Consider the following 25,806-nt stretch of genomic DNA (forward strand, 5'->3'; position numbering starts at 1 on the left):
GGATTGAACACCAGAGACAGGACATACGAAGGCAATTTCGTCATTCTCCGGCCAATCCAAGCTTGCAGCAGCGGCTACAGAATGGTTGAGGTGAAATACACCACATATACCAGGTTCCACCCTAGAATCGCCCAAGTCGATCTCACAAAATGTAAGATTACTGATTTCCGGCTGCAGACAAACAACACGTGAATCACTAACACGCGCCATACCCCTAAATTCGGCGAGCGATTGCCTTGCGTCCGTCGAGGGTAATGGAAGAAACGCTCGGATGGTCGGGCCTGTATCATCTATCCCATCGACATCTATCTGAGGCTCCGAGTACTCGGCGAACGTTTCGGCCGAGCGCGGTCCTTGAAACCAATAGTAGTCTGGATCGGCTCCCATATCCACATTATCTTCGGGATACTCCCGTGTCGAAATAGCTGGACTCTCGCGACCTCGATAGTAGAACAAGGTAGGCACCGTCCGCGCGAACGAGATGATCTCGCTCTGCTGGAGGTCAGACACGAGCAGCGTTGAGACAAACTGCACGGCGAGAGTTGTCAAGATGAGAAGCACAATCATCAACCTGACGACTGCGTCTAGTTGTGAGTGCTTTATGGCGAGGTATCCCAGCGAGAGCGGGCCGCTGTTGGAGAATCGGGCGATGGAGACTTGGGCGACGGCATGGGGGTGGACACCGCGACGCTCCACGGCAATCGAGGCGATCATTGTTGTAGCTGTGGCAGCGATCGTGCCAACCGCAGTGCGAATCGTGACCGAGGCAAGTGTCACGCTGGGCTGAAGCCGGTTTGCCAGCACCCATGAACGCCAGCGTTGGTCGTCCTGGGGAGTCCACCACATCCAAGTGACGAAGGTAAAGGCGGCTGCGACAGAGACAAGAGAGAGAAAGATACTGGCTTTTATAAAAGGGTCCAGGCTTTTGGGTAATTCGTCGGGGGTCATTGAATGTTGGTCCGTGGGCTCATCAGGCAGCCCGCGAAGCGGAAGACTGTGTTCCCCATGTCTGTTGTCTGGTTTTCCGGTGATTCGTCGAGTCTGTGCAGTATTCCAGAGCGTTGCTGAGGTCTGCGAAGATGTATTAGGATTTAAAGGTTGATACATAGTCAGGAATAGACCTGTGCAAAGTTATCAAATGTAAGTTATTGCAAGATGTAAATGACTTAGGCAGCAATAGGAGGGTCAAGTGATGAAACGGCACCACAATCTTGATGATGGATATCGGGATGAGCATGTATATGGTATTTATGTACAGCGCAGAAGTTTACCAAGACTTTATTATAGGTCAGGTCTCAGGCAGAACAAGTTTGTCTCTTCGGAATGTAGCTGAACACTAATTTGAGATCGGCAGGGTAAAGGGTTGCAGCCTAGCCTCGTCCTTCCTAATACGGCCGCTGTCCTCCACACTCGTTTGTTTGCCACATCAAGGTCTGGGTAAGACAACATGACACTTCCGCCTTACACTACCACTCGGTCTGCGAAAAGACAGTGGCACACTTAGCAGGGCCTTCAGTACAAGCACGTCTTACTTGGCCCAACAGAAATACCAGATTGTAAAAGAAACCAGTGTTTTGGCCTGGTCATCTAGCCTTTATGATTATCTAACATAGTGAGGATAATGTACGTTTCCTGTGGAAGTCGCTCCCTTTCGAAGCTTTTGTTAGCGGATGGTGTAACAGTCTTTTCTTTTTGTGACCCGCGTGACTGCCTCGATCTCGGCTTTTGCCTTGTACAAAGCCCGCACAACCCAACTCTAGGGAAGTTTCTATGATTCGCGGGCAAGGCTCTTGTCCAAGATCTTGGCTGAGACAGACGAATTGCCTGCAAAGGTGGGAAGCTGCGACCCCTCAACTGCTGTCTGCATTCTCAATTCCCTAGAAACAGCGCCACTTCTCACAGTTTCCTCGTCATACCAATCGATGCTATGGCGCAATGCTACCGATTAACTTCGGGTTTTGCTAGCTACGCCGAAGGTTTTTGCTGGCCCGGAAATGGGTAAGATCCCAATGTGCACATACGTTATGTTAACAAGTAGGTAAGCATCAACATTCCTAGGTAGGTAGCGCCGTCAATCTGTCATCATGATTGATCCTGCTACGCGGCAAGCCCATCACGTAGCTACTACATGGTGTGAAAAGTAATAGAAATGTGTCGCTTAAGCCTGTCTATCAAACTCGCACGGATCGGGAGCTCTTCCGACTCTGAAAAGGTGAAAAGGACAAAATCCACAATAAAAATATTTCCCAAAGTGGAGATGTTCGGCGATTAGATGGATGGATAAGATAATTATTCACGGGGGAAACGGTCAAAGTCCAATTGACGATTTTCACAGTGCATGTGCAAATGCATCTTATGCTCATTCAATTGTCGGGATGTCACCCGACAGTTGTTTGTGAATGCAGCTATTATTTCGTTGAGCCAATCAATCTGAAGTGCTTTCCAAGCCGGTTCACCAACCGTCAAGAGTCTAAACTAGGGCGATGCAGCACGGTGAGTCTCCAACAGAAATTCCATCTGATAACGGTCTTGAATCTGGGGACCCCGCCGCGGTTGCCGAAAGTAAAAAGTACCGAGGTCACGGAAACGGTGGGAGGGTCGATTTCCCGCTGCCGCTGCATCCCATCCCATCGCGTCCCGTCCGCTGGCTGCAGTACTGTGAATGATGGAAGGACGGCAGACGCCGCGGCACATCGGTAAAAACGGAGGGCGCCGCTGCAGCTGCGGGCTTGTAAGTTGTGTCACCTGTGCCGTCAATGGTGTGCTCCTGCCGAAACTCTCTTCTAAACCCAGCTCTCGCCCAGCCTCCCGCGTGCATCTTTACCGACACGGCGACACCTGCTGGCTGGTCACCCCCCGTCGAAGCCCAGTCAATCAGCATCCACCTCGGCGCATGAACATGGCTAATTTGAACAACGGTTGAATTCCTTTCTGCAGCAAAGCTTTGTTTTTTCTGTTCTCTGAGGTCCACCCAAAAAAAAGAGCAGCTGTCTCTCCTTCTCTTTTCAACGACGCAACTCCCACCGGCGACAACGTCTTCCCCCAGAATTGCGTCAATTTTCGGCCTCACACCGACGACCTCCACACCTTACGTCGTGTGCTTCCCTAAGCTGTCGATATCCATCGAAACCTCGAACGAGAGCCCACAATCCCTCCTCGTCTTCCGATCCTCGGGCCAAAGCTTTTTTACCACCGACACCGAGCTCCAGAAGCTTTCCATAAACCCTGGAAACATCCCAGCATTGAGCTCTTTTTTTTCCTTTTCTTCTCTCCTCTTTTCTCCCTCAACCTTCAATCCTCACACACACCACCACACAGAAGGAGACAGAGAGAGGCGTCTGCCGTCGACGGCCATCACCACCGCAACCATGTCGACAGAGACAGAAACAGCAGACCAGGCGCCCGTCGTCTCCGACCTCCCCTCCGGCGACCCGATCGTCCCTCCTCCCGCGCCGGCCGCCGCATCCTCAAAACAGCCTCAACCGCGCCCGCCCCAGGTGCCCCTGCGCGTCCTCCTCGCCCTCTCCCCCTCCAACGTCGACGCCTTCGTCGCCCACCTCACCCGCTGCTTGGCGACCCCCTCCGGCATCGACGCCGTCCTCTGCTTCCTCTGCTACACCTCCCGCTTCTCCGCCTCCGCCCTCGAGTCCCTCTACACCTCCTCCCTGCGCCGCTCCGCCCGCCGCCTCGTCTCCCTCGCCTTCTCCCTCCCCAAGGACGCCACCATCCTCCTCTCCACCGCGCCCCCGTCCTCCCCCGCCGCCTCCCTCGCCCAGCAGACCGCCGGCCACCTCCGCGCCCTCGCGACCCTCACCTCCGAGGCCCGCACAATCACCCGCCTCTGGGCCCTGCTGCCCATGTACCTCTGGCTCCGCCGCCTCATGAAGACCTCCTTCACCACAAAGACCGCAGACGAGAAGGCCAAAGACGAGGCTTCCGGCGCCGCCCTCGACCGCCTCATCTCCTGGTTCCAGGTCACCGTCTGCATCCTCCTCCAGTCCCTCGAGAGCGCCTCCTACCTCGCCTCCAAGGGCGTCCTGCCCATGTCCCCCGCGCGCCAGGGCTTCGCCGCCCGCTGGAGCGTGCGCTTCTGGTCCTGCTACGTCGGCAGCGAGCTCGGCCGCCTGGCGGTCGAGTACCTGCGCCGCAGAAAGGCCCTGCGCGAGGGCAAGGTCGACGTCGCGAGCGCCGAGTACCAGGACGAGCTCGGCGTGTGGTCGCGCACCCTCGCGAGGCAGGCCGCGTGGTTCCCGCTCACGGTGCACTGGAGCATGGACAAGGGCTTCGTGCCGGAGATGGGTATTGGGTTGCTGGGGAGCATCCCTGGTATCGTGCAGATGCGGCAGCTATGGAAGGAGACTGCGAACGCGTAAAAGGAGAGGGGGATATGATACGGAGCAAGAGAAGGTTCTTAGATGGGATATGGAAGGAAAGGTACATTACAAGAATGATAGACGAGGCCATGCGGGTATGTGGCCATGCAGTGACTTTAATTTTCTTACCATTTAGATATCATCCGCGCGGTGCCGCCAGAACACCGCCCGCCGGAAGTAAATACGAGTTCTCAGATATGTTCATGACATTTTCTCTTCCTTCTTTCCTACCCAACACCACGCTATGCTCTTCCCCTTCTCCAACACCCACGCGCTCGCTCACATGGGCATGCTCCTCACCTCCTCCATCGTCCAATACCGCCTCATATTCTCCGCGCCCAGCGTCTTGACCTCCTGGTCCAGGTGCGTCCACAGCACCTCGCCCCAGCTGTCCATCTTCTCCCGCAGCACGCCCAGCTCCAGCTCCGTCTCGCGCGCGCGGCACGCTTTTAAGTAGGCCTCGAACTGGTCCATGCCCTTGTGGATCGCCCGGTGCTGCTGCAGCAGCGCGTCCGCGTTGCGCCCCGCGCGGAACTCGGGCATGCGCCGCGCCAGCATCGGGAACACGAAGCGCTCCTCGATCCCGTGGTGCGCCGTCAGGTGCTGCGCGAACTGCAGCCCCGTGTCGATGAATTGTTTTAGGGACATGTTGCGCGGGCGCCGGCCCGAGGTCGCGGCGTCGTGGAGGATTGTCCATTGTGCGCGGAAGTGGTTGTGCTGGGTAGCATTGTGGTCAGCGCATGTTTACGACGGGATGAGGATGGACACTGGGAAAGTAGAGAATCTTGGTGATGGCGGGGGTCGATGGTGGCGGGGTGCCACGAAGCTCCACGCAAAGGCAATGGAAAGGATCTGTGCGGGTTTTCGCTTTCGACTTACAAAGTAATCCATCTTCTCAGCCATCTGGTTGTACACTTTAAACTCGGCCGGCGACAACGGGGGCAGCGCAGGCTCTGCCGGCGCGGCGGCGGGAGTCTCTTCGGCCTTTGGTGTAGTAGTAGAAGCCTCTTGGGGCTGTTGCTCCGCGGCGCTCGACGACATTGTAAAATACAACTTGCGGATATCTGGAATCAACCTAGAGGGCGGCCACAATTTGCGTAGGGCAGAGCAGAGTTGTCCGGGGTTGCTGTTGTAGCCAAGGTTGGGATGAACTATGCGACGAGTATGCGACAAAATCCTCTTGGACAGGGCAGCAGCCGCTTTCATGTCTTCTTGGAGGGGGCTAAGCTGTTTCCAGAAATGGTCGGTCCCTCTCGGATAACGAAGAGCAGCCGTCAGATCGGACAATTGTCACTGCTTTGGACCCTGGAGGGGAGGGGCTGCCAGGAAGTACACCGCGCGGGTGGTAACACCCTAGACGCGCGGGCCAAAATGTGGCGTTGGGACGAATTGGAGAGGTCAGATTTGTCACTTGGAAGTTGAGAGCGTTGCCGCATTGAACAATAACACAATCTCAGCTTCTAAGATCCAATATCTAAACGTCAAAACACAGCGATTCTATCTGTTAGCCCTCGCGCTGTCCAAAAATCCAGCCTCTCCGCTTCTCTCTCTTTCCTTTCCTGCTCCATCCAAGTCTAGAAATTTTCTAATGCGCCTCGCTTGGTTGGTCAGTTCAAAGTCATCTTCTTACTCAGCTCTTTCAAAGCCGGCCGGGTGCGCCACACACCCACACGCCCCCGTATCGCGCGCGACCTCGCTCTTGAGGACTTGGGGCGAGTGTGCCGCGCGCGCGGTACGGTGTGGCTGTCCGGCTTTTCTCCGCTCTGCTCCGCTCCGCACAGTCTTGGTGCCGGCGTTCAACGGACGAGAGGACCCTCGATGCTTGGACTGAATGCTTTGGTAAGTGGCAGATCTGGATTACAGGTGGAAAAGGCCACGTGAAGCAGCACATCAGAGTGAAAACATCACGAACGGAACCGTCACATAGTACATACGCACGTCACAGAAACACGGGTCATATACATCATGACTCTATCAGCTTCTATTCCCTGAAGCTACAAACACCTTACCAACCAGGACTCGTGATCTTTCTGAACCCCGCGGCCGGTAATTTTAATTAAAAGCAACCAACCGTAATGCAGATACAAGCGTGAGAGAGAAAAAGTTTCCCCGTTTCCCCATTTCTTCCCTTTAACCCCGGACCGCGGCACCCAACGCGCCGCCCGTGAACTGAGTACCGCCGGCCTGCCGTTGGGTGTTGCCGCCCGTCCTCGGGCCGCCACCGCCTCCTCTCCGCGCGCCACCCCTGCCGCCGCCGCGACCTCCGCGTCCGCCCTGTCTCTCGAACGCGTTGGCCGAGCCCTGGGTGCGCTGCTCCAGTGTGCGCTCGTTGGTCTCGATGAGCGCGCTGGCCTTGTCCGACAGCGCGAGGGCCAGGCTCTGCAGACGGCTGAGCTCGACGCCCTTGCGGAAGATGACGGTCGACGTGACCTGGTCCAGGGAGGCCGCGAGCTCCTCGTGGCTGATCATCTTGCTGACGACCGCGAGGACCTTGCTGGCGTCCAGCTCGAACATGTTGCTGAGCGTCTCGACTGCCAGGGTGTCGTAGAAGGGCGCGTACGTGAAGAGGTACGTCCGCAGACCCTCTTCCTGAATCTGCTTGGAGAGCATCGTCTTGATGTCCTCCGTGTTGGGCATGAGGTCCCAGATCTTGATGCTGTGGATGAAGTTGGTCGACTTCTTCCACTCGCCGGCCGCGAGAGCCTTGGAGGCCTGCATGACGTGGTCTCTCGTGTTCTCGGGGGGTCCGGTGAAGATCTGGCGCTCGTGGTACTCGAGCATGCGGCGGTAGGTCTTGCTGATGACGCGCTTCTTGACGTCGGGGGAGGAGCCGGTCTGCGCCAGCAGGGGGATCTCGAGGAGCATGCTGCAGGTGAGGTAGACGCACTCGAGCAGCTCGAGGTTGATGTGCATGTGGAAGGGGAGCTGGCGCTGCTTCTCCAGCTTTTCTTGCTCTGGTGAGACTTGGTTGTATCTCTGCATCATGACGCCCTGAGCGAGCAGCTCCTTCTGGCGGCCACTGCCGCAGATCTCCTGCAGGGTGTTCTGGGCGTCGTAGACAAGACCCTTGCGGAAAGCGCAGAGACCGACCTGTACGAGAGTGCGGTTGTAAAGGATCTGGGAGGTGACGTCGAAGTTGGGGATGTTCTCCTGCAAATGGGACATGAGCATCATGTCACGAGCCTTGTAGTACTCGTCATGCAGGGCCAGGAAGTAGATCTGGCACAGCATGGCGCGGGCACGGAGGATACCCTCGGCGTTGCTGAACAGGTAGTTGCAGAGAACGTTGACGAGGTTTCCGGCATCCTGGGACTGGGAGCGGGGGGTGATGGTGGACTCGACGGTGTCCTTGACCGTCTTCCAGCAGTTGTCCTCGAGGATCTTGACAACCTGGGCGGGCTGTAAAATTGGGTTAGTGAATGCAGGATGATGACTTATGCTTCCTGAACATACCTTGAAGTAAACGTGCTCGAGGCGGCGAGTCACGATACGGTTAATGCTCTCCTGGGGAATGTCGAGGTCGGCGTCCTTGCGGAGGTACTCGTAGTAGAGCTGGCCGCGGAAGACGGTGTTGTAGAGGGCGCCCTCGTCGGTCAAGCGGTCAATGTATTCGGAGGTGTGGGGGTCGATGTTTTGGAGGGAGCGGGTGAGCTCGTCGTCCAGGCGCTCGACGTAGGAGACAATGGATCCAGGGACCTTGATGTACTTCTGGCCCTTCTCCAGGACAGGGGGCTTCTCGTCGTCATCCCACTCTTCAGCGTTCTCGACAACGACGTAGTCAGTGTTAGCCTCAAGAACGTTGATGAGCAGAGTCAGCTCCTTCTCAGCGGCCTTCCAGTGCTCGAGGGGCATGTAGGAAGCGCCACCAGCACCAAGGTCGAAACGTGTTGATACCAGGGTAAGGAGAACGCGGATCTGCTGGTAGGGGGTGTTGGCAATCTCGTAGAGCTTCTCCATGATCTTGATCTGCTCCTGTCTGTCGGTGTTCTTCTTTCCGCGGGTCTCCATGATGCTGCGGAGGTGCTTGAAGATGCTCTCGGGGGTGAACTGCAGGGTGCGACCGCCCTTTCCGACGGTGGCGAAGCCCTCGTCGTCGTCGCCGGCAGGGGCATCCTCGGGGGTATCGACGAAGCGGGCAGTCTTCTTGGCCTTGGGTGCGGGCTTCTCCTCCTCCTCCTCGGACTCCATAAAGCCATCGTTGTCGGCGCGGTAGGCATCGACCTGGGTCTGGAAGTCCTTGACGATCTTCTTGATCTTCTGCTTGACGGCGTTCAATCCACGGGCGGCGGTGGCGTTCATCTTCTTGGGGGTGACCTTCTGCTTGGCGACGGCCTCGTTCATGTAATCCTCCAATTCGGCAATCGTCTTAATGTAGACCTTGGGGGTCTTGCCGGCATCCTGCAGCTTTGTGACTTGGCGGTTGAGCTTGTCGAACTCTGCATCGTCACGTTAGCACGTGGTCTCCGACCTCGCAGATTTCCCATCGCGTCTCACCTGTGGAAATGGAGGCCCAGTCGCCGTTCTTCTGGCCGTTCTCGATGAGCTTGATGGTGGCCTCGAGCTCCTCGATGCGCTTGTCCTTGGCACTCTTGACCTTTACGCGCTCCTCATCGTCGCTGTCTTCGCTTTCCGAGGAAGCATCACGCAAGAAACGGTTGGCGCCGGACTTTTGACCTCCATCGCTGTCGTCGGAGTCGTCGGAGTCGTCATCGTCCTCCTCCTCCTCCTCATCAGAGTCCTCCTGGCCCTGCTCCTCCTCTTCCTCCTCCTCCTCGGAGTAGAGCTCCTCCTCGTCAGAGGAAGAGTCAGTGGAGCTGTCGTCTCCGCCGCGGAAAAAGCGAGACATGCTGGGCTATCGCTATCGGATCGTTCGTACGACGGGTTTGGTGATGCGACTGTAAGCGCGGGGGTGCACGGGAGGTTGTTGTCGTCGATGACTTGTCACGGGCTGGGTCAACCTCGAGAGGGGCTCAAATTGTGATAAAGAAATTTGAATTTTGGTGGGGGATTTTGGGGTTTAGCGAAAGACAGCTGGCAAGCCGGGTTGCAGCTGGCAGCGGGGTGTGGGCTACTTGCGGTGACTGCAAGGGTTGGTGCGAGCAGCGGTACACCAGAACGCTGGCAGGTGGCAGTGTGATGACTCCACCTCAAAAAGTTTCAGGCTCCAAGCTGTCTTTTGGTGACTGTGTGCGCCGCCGCGACGGAGATACGAGTCTGCTGGATGAGTGCACCGTGGTGGAGGGGTGACTAAGCCTGCCAGTCACTCCTGCCTCGACTCACCACCCAGGTAAGAGTCAAGCCACCAGCCCACGCCACCTTCTAGGTTTAAACTGATAGCTCCACTAAACCTGAACCTGGCCCGATACACCCCGCCGTTTTCCACCTGGCAGGTGCTTCCGCCGGACTTTAGTGTGGCCGTCGCCGCTGCAGGAGCTCGCGTTCTCACGTGAGGCCGCTGATCCCAAACTGGTTTAGCGCAATTATCTCTCTTCGCCCCGGGGGAGAGCTGCATACCCAAAAAATTCGCTGGCGCGGCGAGGTTCATTGTATTGATGAAATCATCAAACACCGCCTAATTTCAACACCATCGCGACACCGGTCATCGCTGTGAACTTTTGCGGGACCATTCGATCAACTTTTCATCTGCAGGCAGCTTCGATCGGTTTCCGGAATCGAGTACAACTGCTCTGCGACACCTGAAACGACTTTCGCGTCTTGACAGTCGCGACTGCGACTCCTCGACTTTGACGATATCACACCCACGCGAGACGAGTCTTATCATCGAGTCGAGATGTCATTCCCACCACCTCCTCCCCCCGGCTGGGGTCCTCCTCCACCGCCGCCTCCTCCGCCATCCTCATCGCTCCCTCCTCCTCCTGCCGCGCCGGCTCCCCCTCCTCCGGGTTATCGCCCCCCGACCGATCCCCAAATCGCGAAGTTCGCCCAGAAGAAGAAGGAATGGCTGCGGAATCAGCGCAACCGCTTCGGCGAGAAGCGTAAGGGCGGATTCGTCGAGACACAAAAGGCAGACATGCCGCCAGAGCATCTGCGCAAGATCGTCAAGGATATTGGCGATGTATCGCAAAAGAAGTATACCAGCGACAAGCGCAGTTATCTGGGTGCCTTGAAGTTCATGCCGCACGCCGTCATGAAGCTGCTCGAGAATATGCCCATGCCTTGGGAGTCGGCGAGAGAAGTTAAGGTTCTGTACCATGTCAATGGATGCCTGACTCTTGTCAACGAGATCCCGAGAGTCATCGAGCCTGTCTTCTTCGCACAGTGGGCAATGATGTGGACCTTCATGAGGAAAGAAAAGGCCGACAGACAACTGTTCAAGCGCATGCGATTCCCTCCTTTTGACGACGAAGAGCCGCCCCTGTCGTGGTCCGAAAACATTGAGGATGTCGAGCCTCTCGAGCCGATTCAGATGGAACTCAACGAGGACGAAGACGCGGCCGTGTACGAATGGTTCTACGACCACCGCCCGCTTCTCGATACCCCCCACGTCAACGGGCCGAGCTACAGGTCATGGAACCTCAGCTTGCAACAGATGGCTACCCTGTTCAGACTGAGTCGACCTTTGATTTCGGACGTGGTGGACAAGAACTACTTCTACCTCTTTGATCGGAAGAGCTTCCTTACCGGAAAGGCGCTCAACGTCGCGCTTCCCGGTGGTCCGCGTTTCGAGCCTTTGTACAAGGATATCGACCCCAACGACGAGGACTTTGGAGAGTTCAACGCCATTGACCGAATCATCTTCAGAAACGCAATGCGAACAGAGTTCCGTGTGGCCTACCCGTACCTCTACAACTCGCTTCCTCGAAGCGTTCACTTGGCGTGGCACTCGCACCCTCAGGTTGTCTTTGAGCGATCTGATAACCCTGATCTCCCCGCCTTCCATTTCGATCGGAGGATTCATCCCATTTCTTCCCGAGCAGTCGCACCCAAGAACCTCACTGTGAGCCATGAGGACGAGATCTTTGGCCCTGACAGCAACGAAGAGCCTGAGGACGAGGCGTTTGAGCTTCCCGCTGGCTTCGAGCCTTTCCTTGATGAGGAGGACTTGTCCAACGAAGACACTGCTTCGGCTATTGAGCTGTGGTGGGCTCCTTTCCCCTTCGACCGCCGCTCAGGCAAGATGGTCCGCGCTCAAGATGTCCCTCTCATCAAGCAGTGGTACCTGGAACACCCTCCGTCCGACAAGCCTCCGGTCAAGGTCCGCGTATCTTACCAGAAGCTGCTCAAGAACTTTGTTCTCAATGAGCTTCACAAGAAGAAGCCCAAGGCGCAACAGAACCAGAATCTGATGCGTAACCTGAAGCAAACGAAATTTTTCCAGCAGACCACCATCGATTGGGTGGAAGCAGGTCTCCAGGTCTGCAGGCAAGGTTTCAACATGCTTAACCTCCTCATTCACCGCAAGAACCTTACCTACCTTCATCTCGACTACAACTTTAATCTGAAGCCTGTGAAGACCCTGACCACAAAGGAGCGAAAGAAGTCTCGTTTCGGAAACGCATTCCATCTCATGCGTGAAATCCTGCGTTTGACGAAGCTCATCGTCGATGCTCAGGTACAATACCGTCTGGGCAACATCGATGCCTTCCAGCTAGCTGATGGTATCCTGTATGCCTTCAACCACGTCGGTCAGTTGACTGGTATGTACCGTTACAAGTACAAGCTCATGCACCAGATTCGTTCGTGCAAGGACTTGAAACACTTAATTTACTACCGCTTCAACTCCGCGCCCGTTGGCAAGGGTCCCGGTTGTGGTTTCTGGGCTCCCGCCTGGAGAGTCTGGCTTTTCTTCATGCGCGGTATCATTCCTCTTCTCGAGAGATGGTTGGGTAACTTGTTGTCCCGTCAATTCGAGGGACGTCACAGCAAGGGCGTTGCCAAGACGGTCACAAAGCAGCGTGTCGAGTCGCACTTCGATCTCGAGCTGCGTGCTTCCGTTATGGCCGATTTGATGGACATGATGCCTGAGGGTATCAAGCAGAACAAGGTCAACACTGTTCTCCAGCATTTGTCTGAGGCCTGGAGATGCTGGAAGAGTAACATCCCCTGGAAGGTGCCTGGCTTGCCCGCGCCCATCGAGAACATCATTCTCCGTTACGTCAAGGCCAAGGCTGACTGGTGGATTTCTGTTGCACACTACAACCGCGAGCGTATTCGCCGCGGTGCGACCGTCGATAAGACCGTCGCCAAGAAGAACGTCGGCCGTCTCACTCGACTCTGGCTCAAGGCTGAGCAAGAGAGACAGCACAACCACATGAAGGACGGCCCGTATGTCTCTAGTGAGGAGGCCGTTGCCATCTACACGACGACGGTTCACTGGCTGGAGTCTCGCAAGTTCTCTCCCATCCCCTTCCCATCTGTATCATACAAGCACGACACCAAGATTCTCATCCTCGCTTTGGAGCGCTTGCGTGAGGCATACTCAGTCAAGGGACGTCTCAACCAGAGCCAGCGTGAGGAACTGGCTCTTATCGAGCAGGCTTACGACAGCCCTGGTACTACGCTGGAGCGAATCAAGCGTTTCCTGCTTACGCAGCGTGCCTTCAAGGAAGTTGGTATCGACATGAACGACAACTACAGCACCATCAATCCGGTTTACGATATCGAGCCTATCGAGAAGATCAGCGACGCCTACCTCGACCAGTACCTGTGGTATCAGGCCGATCAGCGCCACTTGTTCCCTGCCTGGATCAAGCCTTCCGACTCTGAGGTGCCGCCTCTTCTGACGTACAAGTGGGCTCAGGGTATCAACAACCTGGACAAGGTCTGGGAAACCGAGAACGGAGAGTGCAACGTTATGATTGAGACAGAATTGTCCAAGGTTTACGAGAAGATCGAGCTGACCTTGCTCAACTCGCTGCTCCGCCTGATCATGGACCATAACTTGGCAGACTACATCACGGCGAAGAACAACGTCCAATTGACGTACAAGGACATGAACCACGTCAACAGCTACGGTATGATTCGTGGTCTGCAGTTCTCGGCGTTCGTGTTCCAGTACTACGGCCTTGTCCTCGACCTTCTCCTCCTCGGTCCCCAGCGCGCTAGTGAGATTGCCGGTCCGCCGCAAAGCCCCAACGACTTCCTTCAATTCCGTGACAAGGAGACTGAGACCAGGCACCCCATCCGTCTGTACACCCGTTACATTGACAAGATCTGGGTCTTCCTGCGTTTCACCGCTGATGAGTCTCGCGATCTCATTCAGCGATTCCTCACCGAACAGCCTGACCCCAACTTTGAGAACGTCATTGGTTACAAGAGCAAGAAATGCTGGCCGCGAGACTCTCGTATGCGTCTCATGAGACACGACGTTAACCTTGGCAGGGCCGTCTTCTGGGATCTCAAGAACCGCCTGCCCCGTTCCGTCACCACCATCGAATGGGACGACAGTTTCGCCAGCGTCTACAGTCGTGACAACCCGAACCTGCTGTTCTCCATGTGTGGTTTCGAAGTCCGCATTTTGCCCAAGTGCCGCAATCAGAATGACGACTTTTCAGTCAAGGACAGTGTGTGGTCTCTCGTGGACAACACCACCAAGGAGAGGACGGCGCACGCGTTCCTCCAAGTCACGGAGGAAGACATCCAAAAGTTCAACAACCGCATTCGTCAGATTCTCATGTCTTCTGGTTCGACAACATTCACGAAGATTGCCAACAAGTGGAACACCGCTTTGATCGCGCTCTTCACCTACTACCGTGAGGCGGCTGTGTCCACCGTCACCCTGCTCGACACCATTGTCAAGTGCGAGACCAAGATCCAGACGAGAGTCAAGATCGGTCTGAACTCCAAGATGCCGTCGCGTTTCCCTCCGGCCGTGTTCTACACCCCCAAGGAACTTGGTGGTCTGGGTATGATCTCCGGCTCCCACATCTTGATTCCCGCCAGCGACAAGCGCTGGTCCAAGCAGACCGACACGGGCGTCACTCACTACCGGGCCGGTATGACGCACGACGAGGAAACGCTCATCCCCAACATCTTCCGTTACATCATCCCTTGGGAGGCCGAGTTCATCGACTCCCAGCGCGTCTGGACGGAGTACTCTCAGAAGCGCATGGAAGCTAACCAGCAGAACCGTCGCCTCACCCTGGAGGATCTCGAGGACAGCTGGGACCGTGGTCTGCCCCGTATCAACACTCTCTTCCAGAAGGACCGCAGCACCCTCAGCTTCGACAAGGGATTCCGCGCCCGCGCCGAGTTCAAGATTTACCAGCTCATGAAGAACAACCCGTTCTGGTGGACCAGTCAGAGACACGACGGAAAGCTCTGGAACCTGAACGCTTACCGCACCGACGTTATCCAGGCCTTGGGTGGTGTTGAGACCATTCTCGAGCACACCCTCTTCAAGGCAACCGGATTTCCATCCTGGGAAGGCTTATTCTGGGAAAAGGCCAGCGGATTCGAAGGTTTGCGGAATTTTTACGTCCTAAAGCATCTCTTCCCTTGTTTTTGCGATTTTTCCTTGATTTTCTGGAGGTTTTTGAACATGGTGATGATGGCGGCGATGTCTGGGCCGGCGGTTGACCTGCGCACGGACCATGCGGCCGAGTGGCCCGTGCGTCTGTGCCGGGCATGCGGTGCCTCCGTTGTCGCCGGTGTTGTCGTCGCCGTCGTCGTCCTCTGGCGTCGTCCCTCGGCGTCGTCCCCCGGGGTCGTTCCCTGAAGCCATCTCCCGGCGCCGTCGCTGTCGCTGTCTTCGGTCAATGTCATCGCTATCTTCGACGCCGGCCCGGGTCGGTGTCGTTGCTATCGTCGACTGGCGTAGTCGCTGCCTTCGTCCACTTTCGTCGCTGTCTTCAGCGTCATCTCCGACCATCTTCGCTGTCTTCGGTCATGGACATCGCCATCTTCGGTCGGCGTTGTTTCTATCTTCGGCCGGCGTAGTCGTTGTCTTCGGCTGGCATCATCATTGCCTTCGGCTGGCATCATCACTGCCTTCGGCTGGCACCATCACTGCCTTCGGCTGGCACCATCACTGTCTTCGTTGTCGTCGCCGTCGTCCCCAGGCGTCCTCCGGCGTCGTTCTTCTCTTGCTCTCTTGAATCCGTGTCCATCACCCTTAAGAGCGTCGCTAACTTTTTTTTCACAGAGTCCATGAAATTCAAGAAGTTGACGAACGCCCAACGATCCGGTTTGAACCAGATTCCTAATCGTCGCTTCACCCTCTGGTGGTCACCCACGATCAACAGAGCCAACGTCTACGTCGGTTTCCAGGTGCAACTTGATCTTACTGGCATCTTCCTTCACGGCAAGATCCCCACGCTCAAGATCTCGCTCATCCAGATCTTCCGTGCCCATTTGTGGCAAAAGATTCACGAGTCCGTCGTCATGGACTTGTGCCAAGTCTTTGACCAGGAACTGGAGTCGCTTGGTATCGAGACGGTGCAGAAGGAGACCATCCATCCCAGAAAGTCGTACAAGATGAACAGCTCTTGCGCAGATATTCTGTTGTTCGCCAGCCACAAGTGGAACGTCACGCGGCCTTCCCTGCTGTTCGATACCAAGGATGTCATTGAGCCGACTACAACAAACAAGTTCTGGATCGATGTTCAGCTGAGATATGGTGACTACGACTCTCACGACATCGAGAGATACACGAGAGCCAAGTACCTTGACTACACCACCGACAGTGCCAGTATCTACCCCTCGGCCACTGGTCTTATGATTGGTATTGATCTGGCCTACAACCTGTACTCTGCCTACGGCATGTACTTCCCCGGTCTGAAGGTCCTCATCCAGCAGGCCATGGCCAAGATCATGAAGGCCAACCCTGCCTTGTACGTCTTGAGAGAGCGTATCCGCAAGGGTCTGCAGCTGTACGCCTCGGAGAGCAACCAGGAGTTCTTGAATTCGCAGAACTACTCGGAGCTCTTCAGCAACCAGACGCAGCTCTTCATTGACGATACCAACGTGTACCGTGTTACCATCCACAAGACCTTCGAGGGTAACTTGACAACCAAGCCCATCAACGGTGCCATCTTCATCTTCAACCCCAGAACTGGTCAGTTGTTCCTGAAGATCATTCACACCAGCGTTTGGGCGGGTCAGAAGCGTTTGGGACAGTTGGCGAAGTGGAAGACGGCAGAAGAAGTGGCGGCCCTCATTCGTTCCCTGCCTGTCGAGGAGCAGCCCAAGCAGCTCATCGTGACCCGTAAGGGTCTGCTGGATCCTCTCGAAGTCCACTTGCTCGACTTCCCGAACATTTCCATTAGAGCCTCCGAGCTTCAACTGCCTTTCCAGGCTGCGATGAAGGTCGAGAAGCTAGGAGACATGATCCTTCGTGCTACCGAGCCGCAGATGGTGCTCTTCAACCTCTACGACGAGTGGCTCAAGAGTATCTCCTCGTACACCGCCTTCTCTCGTCTTATCCTCATTCTGCGTGCCCTGCACGTCAACCCTGATAAGACGAAGCTCATTCTGCGCCCGGACAAGACGGTCATCACCCAGGACCACCACATCTGGCCTACGCTGTCCGACGAGGACTGGATCAAGGTTGAAACCCAACTTCGTGATCTCATCCTCAACGACTACGGAAAGAAGAACAACGTGAACGTTTCTAGCTTGACTAGCAGTGAAGTCCGTGATATCATCCTCGGTATGGAGATTTCTGCGCCGTCAATGCAACGCCAGCAAGCCGCAGAGATCGAGAAGCAGCAGCAGGAACAGCAACAATTGACTGCCGTCACGACCAAGACCCAGAACGTCCACGGCGAGGAAATCATCGTCACTACGACCTCGCAGTTCGAGCAGACTACCTTTGCGTCCAAGACGGAATGGCGCACCCGTGCAATTGCCACCTCAAACCTGCGCACAAAGGCAAACAACATTTACGTCTCGTCCGTTGATAACGACTTGGACGATGTCACCTACGTCATGCCCAACAACATCCTCAAGCGCTTCATCACCATCGCCGACCTCCGCGTCCAGGTTGCTGGATACCTCTACGGTACCCCCGCCCCTGACAACGACCAGGTTATGGAGATTAAGTGTATTGTCATGATTCCCCAGATTGGCGGTCTGCGCAACGTCCAATTACCCCAGCAGCTCCCTCAGTCCGACTTCCTCGACGGCATGAAGCCCCTCGGTGTCATCCACACAGCCTCAGGCTCCGAGCTCCCCTACATGTCCGCCGCCGACGTCACCGAGCACGCCCGTCTCATCGACGCCCACCCCGAATGGGACAAGAACAACACGGTCACCGTCAACGTTGCCTTCACTCCCGGCTCCGTTTCCCTCTCCGCCTGGGGCCTCAACCCGCAAGGCTACAAGTGGGGCGCCGAGAACAAGGACACGGGCAGCGATCAGCCGCAGGGCTTCACCACGACCATGGGTGAGAAGCGCAAGCTGCTCCTCAGTCCCCGCTTCCGCGGCTTCTTCCTCGTACCCGAGAACGGCATGTGGAACTACAGCTTCATGGGCTCCGCCTTCGCCGGCATGGAGAAGAAGCCCATCCACGTCAAGCTCGACACCCCGCTGCCGTTCTACAGCGATCAGCACCGCCCCGTGCACTTCCACAGCTTTGCTGAATTGGAGGACATCTGGGTCGATAGGCAAGATAACTTTGCCTAAGGTGGAGGCGAGCGAGATTTTTCTTTGCACTATTCATTTTCTTGTTCATTAAAGTTGACAAAAAGAAGACACGAAGGGGAAGGTGGCATGGGGGGTTTTACATGTTTTTGTATGATTAGTCTGGCATCTGGCGTTGAGAAAGGCAGCCCATGGGGTTTTAATTAAATCCAAAGTGTACTTTTGTGAACCAAAAATATGCGTCCCAATATGAGTGACAATAAGTTTTGAGAAGTAGACTGTCTTTAGCAGCAAACCTAACGTGGGTTTTTGACAATCCCGGCGTCCTCAGAGTACACATTTGTCCGATACGAGGGTGCCGGTGATCTAAGCTGATTTGTTGCTACATAGAATTCCTCACCGCTCACTTTGTTGTTTGTTGCGTTGATATTACACCTTGCGTGCCCTGGGGGTTCCCCTTGCCTCCGCTCTTCGCGCCTGGCATCCCCTAGCTTCCCTCGACGCTGTCCATTTTCACCGTCTTGAAAAATCTTAGTTCTCAGTGCCGTCGTCCTCGTCACCTTCTCCCCCGTTCGTCACTACCGCTCCCTAAGCTTGATGGCGGAGAAGACAGGCTCGACAGGCAGGACAGTCTGGACCTTTGGTACATGGTTTCCTTCCCGTGTTGCCTCCTTGGTATCAGAGACAGGTCCTTACCTGGTGATTCTGCTAGAGCTAAATGCAGCATGCTAGTTACCACTCATTGAGTCGCCTAAAATTCTTTTTCCGCATTTCTTCAACGTCCATACCTTCCTAAGGCCTTGTTTCCCTCTTCATTCTCAACGCCTACCAGGACCAACTTCACTTCATGAATATTTCTGCTTTTTGTACTTCAAACCAGAGAAAAAGACGGCGATCCAATGATTAACATCAGCCTCAGGTGAAAATACGAGCATCCTGTTCCCTGCCTTGACATAACCCCTCGGTCCGTGTCGTATAACACGCGATCACAACAAAGACCCAGGCTTGGCGTGTCAAGCTCCACGTTGTCTCTGCGAAACTCAGTTGCAGCTGACTTGTACATTGACCTTGTTATCACGAAGGTTATGTCCATTGCGATGTCAGGAAACTCCCAAAGACAACGTAGCCCCCGCCTGGTGGTACAATCACCGCAAACGCGAACTATTACTGCAGGAACAACCCATAACGAGATCGGAAATGATGCCATCGATAATAGCTTCAAAATTTCGAGCAGATATAGACGCCCAACGTCCGCCATTGACCTCACATCAAGCTTACGGAAACGTATCAAGCTGCGACAGCAAGGACACTAAGGAGTAGGGGGGCAGCAGATATGATGTGCAGACGTTGCTAGTGGTTTTCGTACTGGTCGCGGAAGCTAACACAACGAAGATGGACTTTGTGGAAACACTTCATGAGCTCTTGAGGCTTCATAGAGAACAATTTCGGCAACTACAACGTTTGACGACCGAAGTTGGCTGATATGATGAACAAATATGTGGAATCCATCTTTTTGAGTAAATTCCAACCGGAATCAACGACCCTGATATCAACTCTTGTAGCCAAAATCATTCGGCAATGACCGCAATAAGTGTCACGATCTCGGAGTGACGATCTGGACTGCTTGAAAAGCTCAGCGCTTTTCTCTTTGGACCGAGAAGGTCCATGGATATGTAATGCAATATCATGTAGCACAGAGCTCCCATTTCCATTTGTCTAGATGTCTGTAGTTCTCCATACGCAACTCTAAGACGTGTTCGAGCCCTCCCGTTAGAGTAGGTAGACATGATACATTTCTCATCGCCGTATGGAAAGAAGAGAAGGACACTTGCCAAAGGCATGGGCAACAGAAGCTCCATTGGGCCAGCGTCGCCGGCCATGTTGCGCATACATCTTGTGGCCAACCTGATGCTCGCATTTCCTCTTGCTCGCATCCTCAGAAAGGTTTCATGAGAGTCCCAGCATAGAACGGTTTACAAGAACGCTGCACACCAGCAATTGGCATCAACCAGAACTACTACTACATGCACCACCCATTCTCTCCTCACCATGTTCTCAACATCAGCCATCTCTTACATTCCCATTCAGCTTTGTGGGTGGAAGCTCGAACAGGCTTTGGCAAAGCGGAATCAATCCACAGCACGCCTGGCTCCAAGAAGATCATCAAGCCATGTTGAAACAGCAAAGAATCGCATCAGGTATAACTCATCACGATGAGGAGGCTGACACGATTCAACGTCTACTTCATCCCCACAGAAACTCGATATTCGTTGCTACGCCGTGTATTAATCCCTCAGTTGATAGCCAAAATAATGGAACGACAGCACCTCGTATCACACCTCTCACAAATTGGCCCCCAATGGAACACAAAAAAACACACAAAAACCAATTCGCGATAGTCCCCATGTTAATAGCTCACTCAGTTGTCCCGACACGTTGCACAGAATTGCCTTGGCCCAAAAAGATAGAGCGGAAGAGGTCATGGCGGTCAAAATCGCTGTCTCTCTCTTGTTTTTTCTTGACCTGCACGTCTTGTTTTCTTTTCTGTTCAATTTTCTGTTGCTATTTAGTTCAACCCAACGCGCGCACACATCGCGCTTTGCTTTCCATATCTTGCTTGCACTGCAATTATGTTTGACCACAACCTATTCCGCACATCCCATCCCGTACCTATGACGTCTGGTAAAAGAAGCAATCTATCTACTCACGGCCAAGCTTTGACAAAACGAACATACATGACGCAAGCATCAGTAATCGCAAAACTGACACTTACATTGCAACCTCGGCCAAAATCAGGTCCCGTGGAAATTATCATGAGACATTCAGATCACAGCTCTACAATGCAATGTTTGTCAGTGTCACCAATAACGCTATTTGGATTTGCATGGGACAAGAAGAGCAAAAAGAAAAAGGTTGCCAATTAAAAAAAGAAACTACTCTATTTCATGCGTTTGGAATTAGTTGAAACGATATGTGAGCTGTCACAGCCTGTCAGCCGCACTTATTTCGTTCCTGTTAATGCGTCCTGTGTTCTGTGAAACATCCTCTTCCAAGGGGCTACGTAACCACCTTGCACTTGGAGGAAGGCCTTGAGGGAGGGGCCGCGAGACAAAGACAAAGATTGGAAAAACTCTGTGAAGACGGCGAAGACGGGGACGGAGACAAAAGATGTACGCCGACGGTGATGATGGAGGCCGGACGACAGAGATGGGGATGCCCGAGGGCACGCGAACGAGATTGACACTGAAGACGGGATTGGCGATGTTGAAGGCAGCAATAATAGAAACACGAAAAAGTATGATAGAGAAGGGCATTATACGGCCCCTCCGTGTTGCCAAACAGGTGTTCACTAAAACAAGCAACAACTGTCATGAGCTGTCATGACTTTGGCAGGCAGTTGCGCTTGACGCGAAGACGAACGCTGCCTCCGCGGGCGCCCGTCATACGCAGAGCCCCGTTCGACTCTCGACCGGGCCCAAACTGCCGGAATTTGTCATTGAGGGGCACGAGATGACCAGGTCAAGGTCGGAGAACACGGGGGTGGCGGATGATGTGGATGCCTTGGAATAGAACATCAGGGGAGGCAAAACTTCTAAGGTCTTCCTGATTTTCGTTCCAAGGCTTCCATGCAGCTTCTCATCTGGGAGAAGTTGGCAGGGGGCCTTGCTTCGCTTGCGGCTGGACGATATGCAGGTACGGACGGTGGGTGCCGAGAAAGAAAGGGATCATCTTGAAAACAGGTACCCCGGCGGTCCAAGAAGGGAGGGAGTTGCATGCGTGACGACTGTCAGTCGTGTTTTTTTGCGTCGTCTGTGGAGTCGATGTCGTTCATCGTGGGTGGCCTTTGCTGTGCCCCGTGTATCCGCGGCCGCTACACCGGCCCCGACCGTTGGAGTTCTTTTTTGGTGTCTAGCGATGTCTCTGTCTCTTCTATCTTCGGACGACAGTGGCTGCAAACGGTAAGGCGGCGGGAAGGCCGTTGAAGATGGTGGGCAGTCTAATCGCTGATTCAGCGGGGTAGATGGCCCGCGCAAATTGGAGATTTCATGCATTAATGCGACTGGGCGAGTTTAAGACAGGGCTTCCCCTTTCGGTGCGGTTCCCAATGTTCAAGGTCGATGCGATGGAAACGCTGTGCTGGATCACTCCGGAGAGGCTAGCTGCCCTGTGGATATTGGCAGCTGGGGCGGCAGATTGGCAAACGTGTCTGTTGACGAAGATTGGGTCATAATGGCCGATATGTCGGCAGCGTTGTCGTGATATTGGCATGGGAAAAAGGGGGCTGTTTCCGTGTCTCTCGGGCCTTTTTGTCTGTGTACTCGTTGTGGCGGCGATGGAACGAAACGTCATCGAGCTGCTGCATCCTTGGAGATGGGGTCGGGATGGGCTTAAGGTGCGGCTGATATTGACGATGCATTCCGTGTTGGGTATCTCTTGGCCCAGGCCATCGGGAATGGGGGCTCTTCCTGGCAACGTCGTTGGACGAACAAGGGTTCGCGAAAAGGAACAGAAGAAAAAAGTGGCAAGGTGCGGATATTTTTGGTCGTGGAGATGTGGCTGTTTTCGGGAACGTGATTGGCGATCAGCACAGTCGACGCCGCAATTGAGCGTCTGTTGAATGAGCCACAGGACGGCGCATGAAGACGTCGAAATGACTTCTGGGTCAACCCCCGTCGGGCGAGGAGCAAGATGCGTTGGATCGGGCGACCTCTCCAGTCGGGACGAACTATTGCGCTTGGAGGGTGGAGATGAAGCACTGCGATCCGGAGATGGCTTTGGCTCTGGCGGCTGGGTTGAAGGGGGACCCGGCAGTTACGAGATCGAGGACAGGAGTTGGCCGTCTTCTTCGTGGCCTGGCCCTCTTGTCGTATCGTCTGCTCGTTTTCTCCTTCCCAAACCCAATGCGAGGCTTGGATGCGGCGCTTCGCTCGTCGGCAGACCCAAAAGCGTAGGTGGCGCAAGGTAAATCAAACGTCGTTGGGAGGGGCTGTCGCGGATCTCAGGAGACGCTCGGAATCGGGACGCCGAAGAAGTTGCGACACGTTTGCTGGTTTAACGTTCAGTTGGAGACGTGGAGGGCGGGAAGCGGTGTAATTTCGACAGGGCTGGGCCTTTTTTTTTCCAATGGACCCTCAACCTCGACGACGAGGAAAACGGCTGACCAGGTCCCTTGAACTAGTAAGCTGGCAAGGTGGCTAGGTGCGATCAGAGCGGCGGCGGCGCTACTCAGGAATTCAAGGTTGACCTGTTGTCCAGCAGAAACCCACCGGGTTTAGTGTGAGTTGTGACAGCATCAGGGACCCCTTCCCATCTTACTTTTACTTGGATCTTTCTCCAACGGCCTTCTCCAAAAAAGCCAGCCGGTCAGCAGCAATTAAGCCCTTGAACTTTTTTTTTCTTCCATCTTGCTGGTGGGGGTGCCCGGTGGGCGGAGAGGAGAGGTCGGCCGACCCGGTCCCGGGGAATGGGTCAGAACCCTGGAAAGACAATGACTTGTGAGACCTGCCCTGTGAGACAGACGATGCACGGCAGCGGTTCTGTGGTGTGGCACAAGCTACTGAGGCAAGTGTCTGATGGTTGCAATATGCGGGGTGTTGGTAGGCGGTAAGCTAAAGTGAAGTGGTAAGCATGTAACGTAAGAGGTAGGGCACGGCGTTTAGGTGCTCATTTCGGCGGTGTCAGTGTGCTGGGCGTGCTGGGCGTGCTGGGCAGGCAAGGCAGGCTTGATGACTTCCGCCGAGCGACGAGTGGCCCAAACCGCCAAGAATACGAAAGTTCATCAAGCTTTGGGCTGAAGCGACACAAGCCCATGAAGGCTCGCAGGGCGAGACAGGGGGGTCGCTGTCACGCTGCAAAGGTCGATCGTATGATGGCCTCCTTTTGAAGCGCGGCAGGCTTTCGGCTCGAGTCCGGGGAGCAGTCCCTCAGGTGAGACCAACGTTGTCATTGTTAGGTAGTTCGCTGTCCCTGACATGGTACCTGAAGTACAGGCACAGCGCCGGCTGTCATCCGGTGTATACTGACGGTCCGGACTCACGGGCACGAAAAAGGTTTGCGGCAAGTTCGGGCCCTCAGACGAGGCAAGGAGGATGTTCCCAGGAGGTGTAATGTGAGAGGCCCAAAGTGTAAAGGGCAGCCAAGACAAGAAGTGCTGCAGTGTCGGCACGGCCAGGTGTTTGAGGGAATGTCGACGCGGAAAGTGGATGACGAGCTGAAAAAAACGCGAGGTCAGGTATCTCGTTGTAGAGTAGACAGACTCTGGAACAGGCTGCACCTCGCCTTCGTGTAATGGGACTGTAAGTGGCTGTCAATCTTGCACTACCCACCGCGTCCTACGCTGGAGCCGAGCTGCCGAGATGTAATCCATGCGATGCATGCAGTCCCTAGGGATGAGGGATGAAGGAAGCATGGATGGGTGGCCGGCAAGGGGTGTTTCTTCTGGCGGTCAGGCCGTTGGTTGATGAGCAAGCAAGCAGTGTGAACCAGAAGAAGTGTCGGTCCTCGGACTGAGATTGCGATCTCGCCGGTAAGAAAACCTGGAGGATATCTGGCGGGCACCGGGGTAATCTTGGGTCTTAGGTGGATCGGTTATTGGCAATAATCAATCTGTTTTGCGCGGGAGACGAGGATGGCGAAGACGAACTGCTGGGACGGCTGGGCAGACAGACAGACCCAAGGCCGGTATGAATTTTGGGGGCTGATTTCTGGAAGCATGGAGATTTCCGTCCATGGAGCTGACATGTGCAATGTCCGGTGTGGTGCAGTGCAGCGCAGCTAAAGTGCGGGAGCGGGAGCCAGGCAGTAGATTGCAGATGCAATGCAGCGCAGCGCGTTGCAGCGTGCAGTGCAGCAGTCGCGGCGGACCTGATTAGGAGACAAGGCAAGGCAAGGTATGATGGAGAATTGGAGAATCCCATCCCCCAAGTCCGAACACTTTGATCAATGGCCTGTCGTCTGCAGTCTGCGCCCGCTTGGAGGCCTGCCTGATGGCCTGGTGCCTGGGTCTTGTCTTGTCTTGTGCAGTGCAGTGCAGAAGAAGGAGGTGAGGGCCGACTGCGGTTAGGTTTGGTAAGATTGAGATGAGAACACCCCAACCAAGTGCCAACCTACCTTAAGGTCCATTAAGGTGTATTAGGTTCCTTGGCCGACTACCCAACAACGGCTTAGTGTCGAACGGGAAGGAACCATCAGATTGCATCGCCCTCGTACTCTGTAAGGTACCTTCCTGCGCCTTGTAGTTGCTCCTGCTTGCACTGCATTTCTTCAGGCAGGAAGGAGGCAGATGCGAGGTGCCCGGTGCCTGCCTCCGAAGGTACCTATCTAAGGTGCCTTACCTCACCTACATAGTACATCCAATCAAGACAAGGTGGGAGCGGACATCGGACACTGCCCGCGTGCCTGCTGCCTTTTTCTCCCCTTCAGGTCCTGCCCGGTGGCCTCATGGTCGGTCGGTGACCAACATGAACCCGATGGCCCTTCATGACGATGGTAAGAAGGGGGAGGCTGACGACTGACGACATGCCACCACAACGGCATGCTGGGTTTCCGTAGGCAGGACGGCGCCTAGGAGAAAAATATTACGACAAGAGGAAGGCCCAGCCCACCCGTTTGTGGGGACGGGCTTTGAGTGTGAACGCTAACACTGAACCTGGCGCAGGTGGATCATGGCTCTGGACCTCTTGTTTCCGTTTCGCTGAGTGCTGTTGGCAGGCCGGAGCGATGTGGATTGCCTCCACTCGGTGCTGATGGACCCATCTTCTGTCAACCCATCGCACTTGCCTGTTCCTGATCTTTCCATTGCGGTACCTGCATTTGGGGTAAGGTAACAACTGTAAGCTTAGGAAGGAAAGGAAGGCCCCCTCGCGGGTACGTGCCTGCCTCGTCTTCAGAC

At 55.0% G+C, this 25,806-nt stretch overlaps 5 protein-coding genes across 5 annotated transcripts; 2 read left to right on the plus strand and 3 right to left on the minus strand.

Annotated features, from left to right (window-relative positions):
- Positions 1–157: 157 nt before the first annotated feature.
- On the minus strand, positions 158–714 carry COL26b_002134 (uncharacterized protein; the record flags this gene model as incomplete). Its single annotated transcript, XM_053175063.1, has 2 exons — positions 158–171; positions 213–714. The coding sequence occupies 2 exons, from the start codon at positions 712–714 to the stop codon at positions 158–160; spliced, it is 516 nt and encodes a 171-aa protein (XP_053041007.1).
- A 2,654-nt stretch (positions 715–3,368) lies between these two features.
- Positions 3,369–4,373, plus strand: COL26b_002135 (uncharacterized protein; the record flags this gene model as incomplete). The annotated part of the gene is made up of 1 exon (XM_053175064.1): positions 3,369–4,373. The coding sequence occupies one exon, from the start codon at positions 3,369–3,371 to the stop codon at positions 4,371–4,373; it is 1,005 nt and encodes a 334-aa protein (XP_053041008.1).
- A 279-nt stretch (positions 4,374–4,652) lies between these two features.
- COL26b_002136 (uncharacterized protein) lies at positions 4,653–5,414 on the minus strand (the record flags this gene model as incomplete). The annotated part of the gene is made up of 2 exons (XM_053175065.1): positions 4,653–5,090; positions 5,253–5,414. 2 exons carry the CDS (start codon positions 5,412–5,414, stop codon positions 4,653–4,655), a joined length of 600 nt encoding a protein of 199 aa, XP_053041009.1.
- Positions 5,415–6,503: 1,089 nt separating this feature from the next.
- NIP1 (Translation initiation factor 3 subunit c) lies at positions 6,504–9,219 on the minus strand (the record flags this gene model as incomplete). The annotated part of the gene is made up of 3 exons (XM_053175066.1): positions 6,504–7,772; positions 7,827–8,809; positions 8,868–9,219. 3 exons carry the CDS (start codon positions 9,217–9,219, stop codon positions 6,504–6,506), a joined length of 2,604 nt encoding a protein of 867 aa, XP_053041010.1.
- A 945-nt stretch (positions 9,220–10,164) lies between these two features.
- PRPF8 (Pre-mRNA-processing-splicing factor 8) lies at positions 10,165–17,957 on the plus strand (the record flags this gene model as incomplete). The annotated part of the gene is made up of 2 exons (XM_053175067.1): positions 10,165–14,794; positions 15,478–17,957. 2 exons carry the CDS (start codon positions 10,165–10,167, stop codon positions 17,955–17,957), a joined length of 7,110 nt encoding a protein of 2,369 aa, XP_053041011.1.
- Positions 17,958–25,806: the final 7,849 nt, after the last annotated feature.

The sequence above is a fragment of the Colletotrichum chrysophilum genome (assembly GCF_026319265.1).
Source record: "Colletotrichum chrysophilum strain AFK26 chromosome Unknown scaffold_10, whole genome shotgun sequence".
NCBI classification, from domain to species: Eukaryota; Fungi; Ascomycota; class Sordariomycetes; order Glomerellales; family Glomerellaceae; genus Colletotrichum; species Colletotrichum chrysophilum.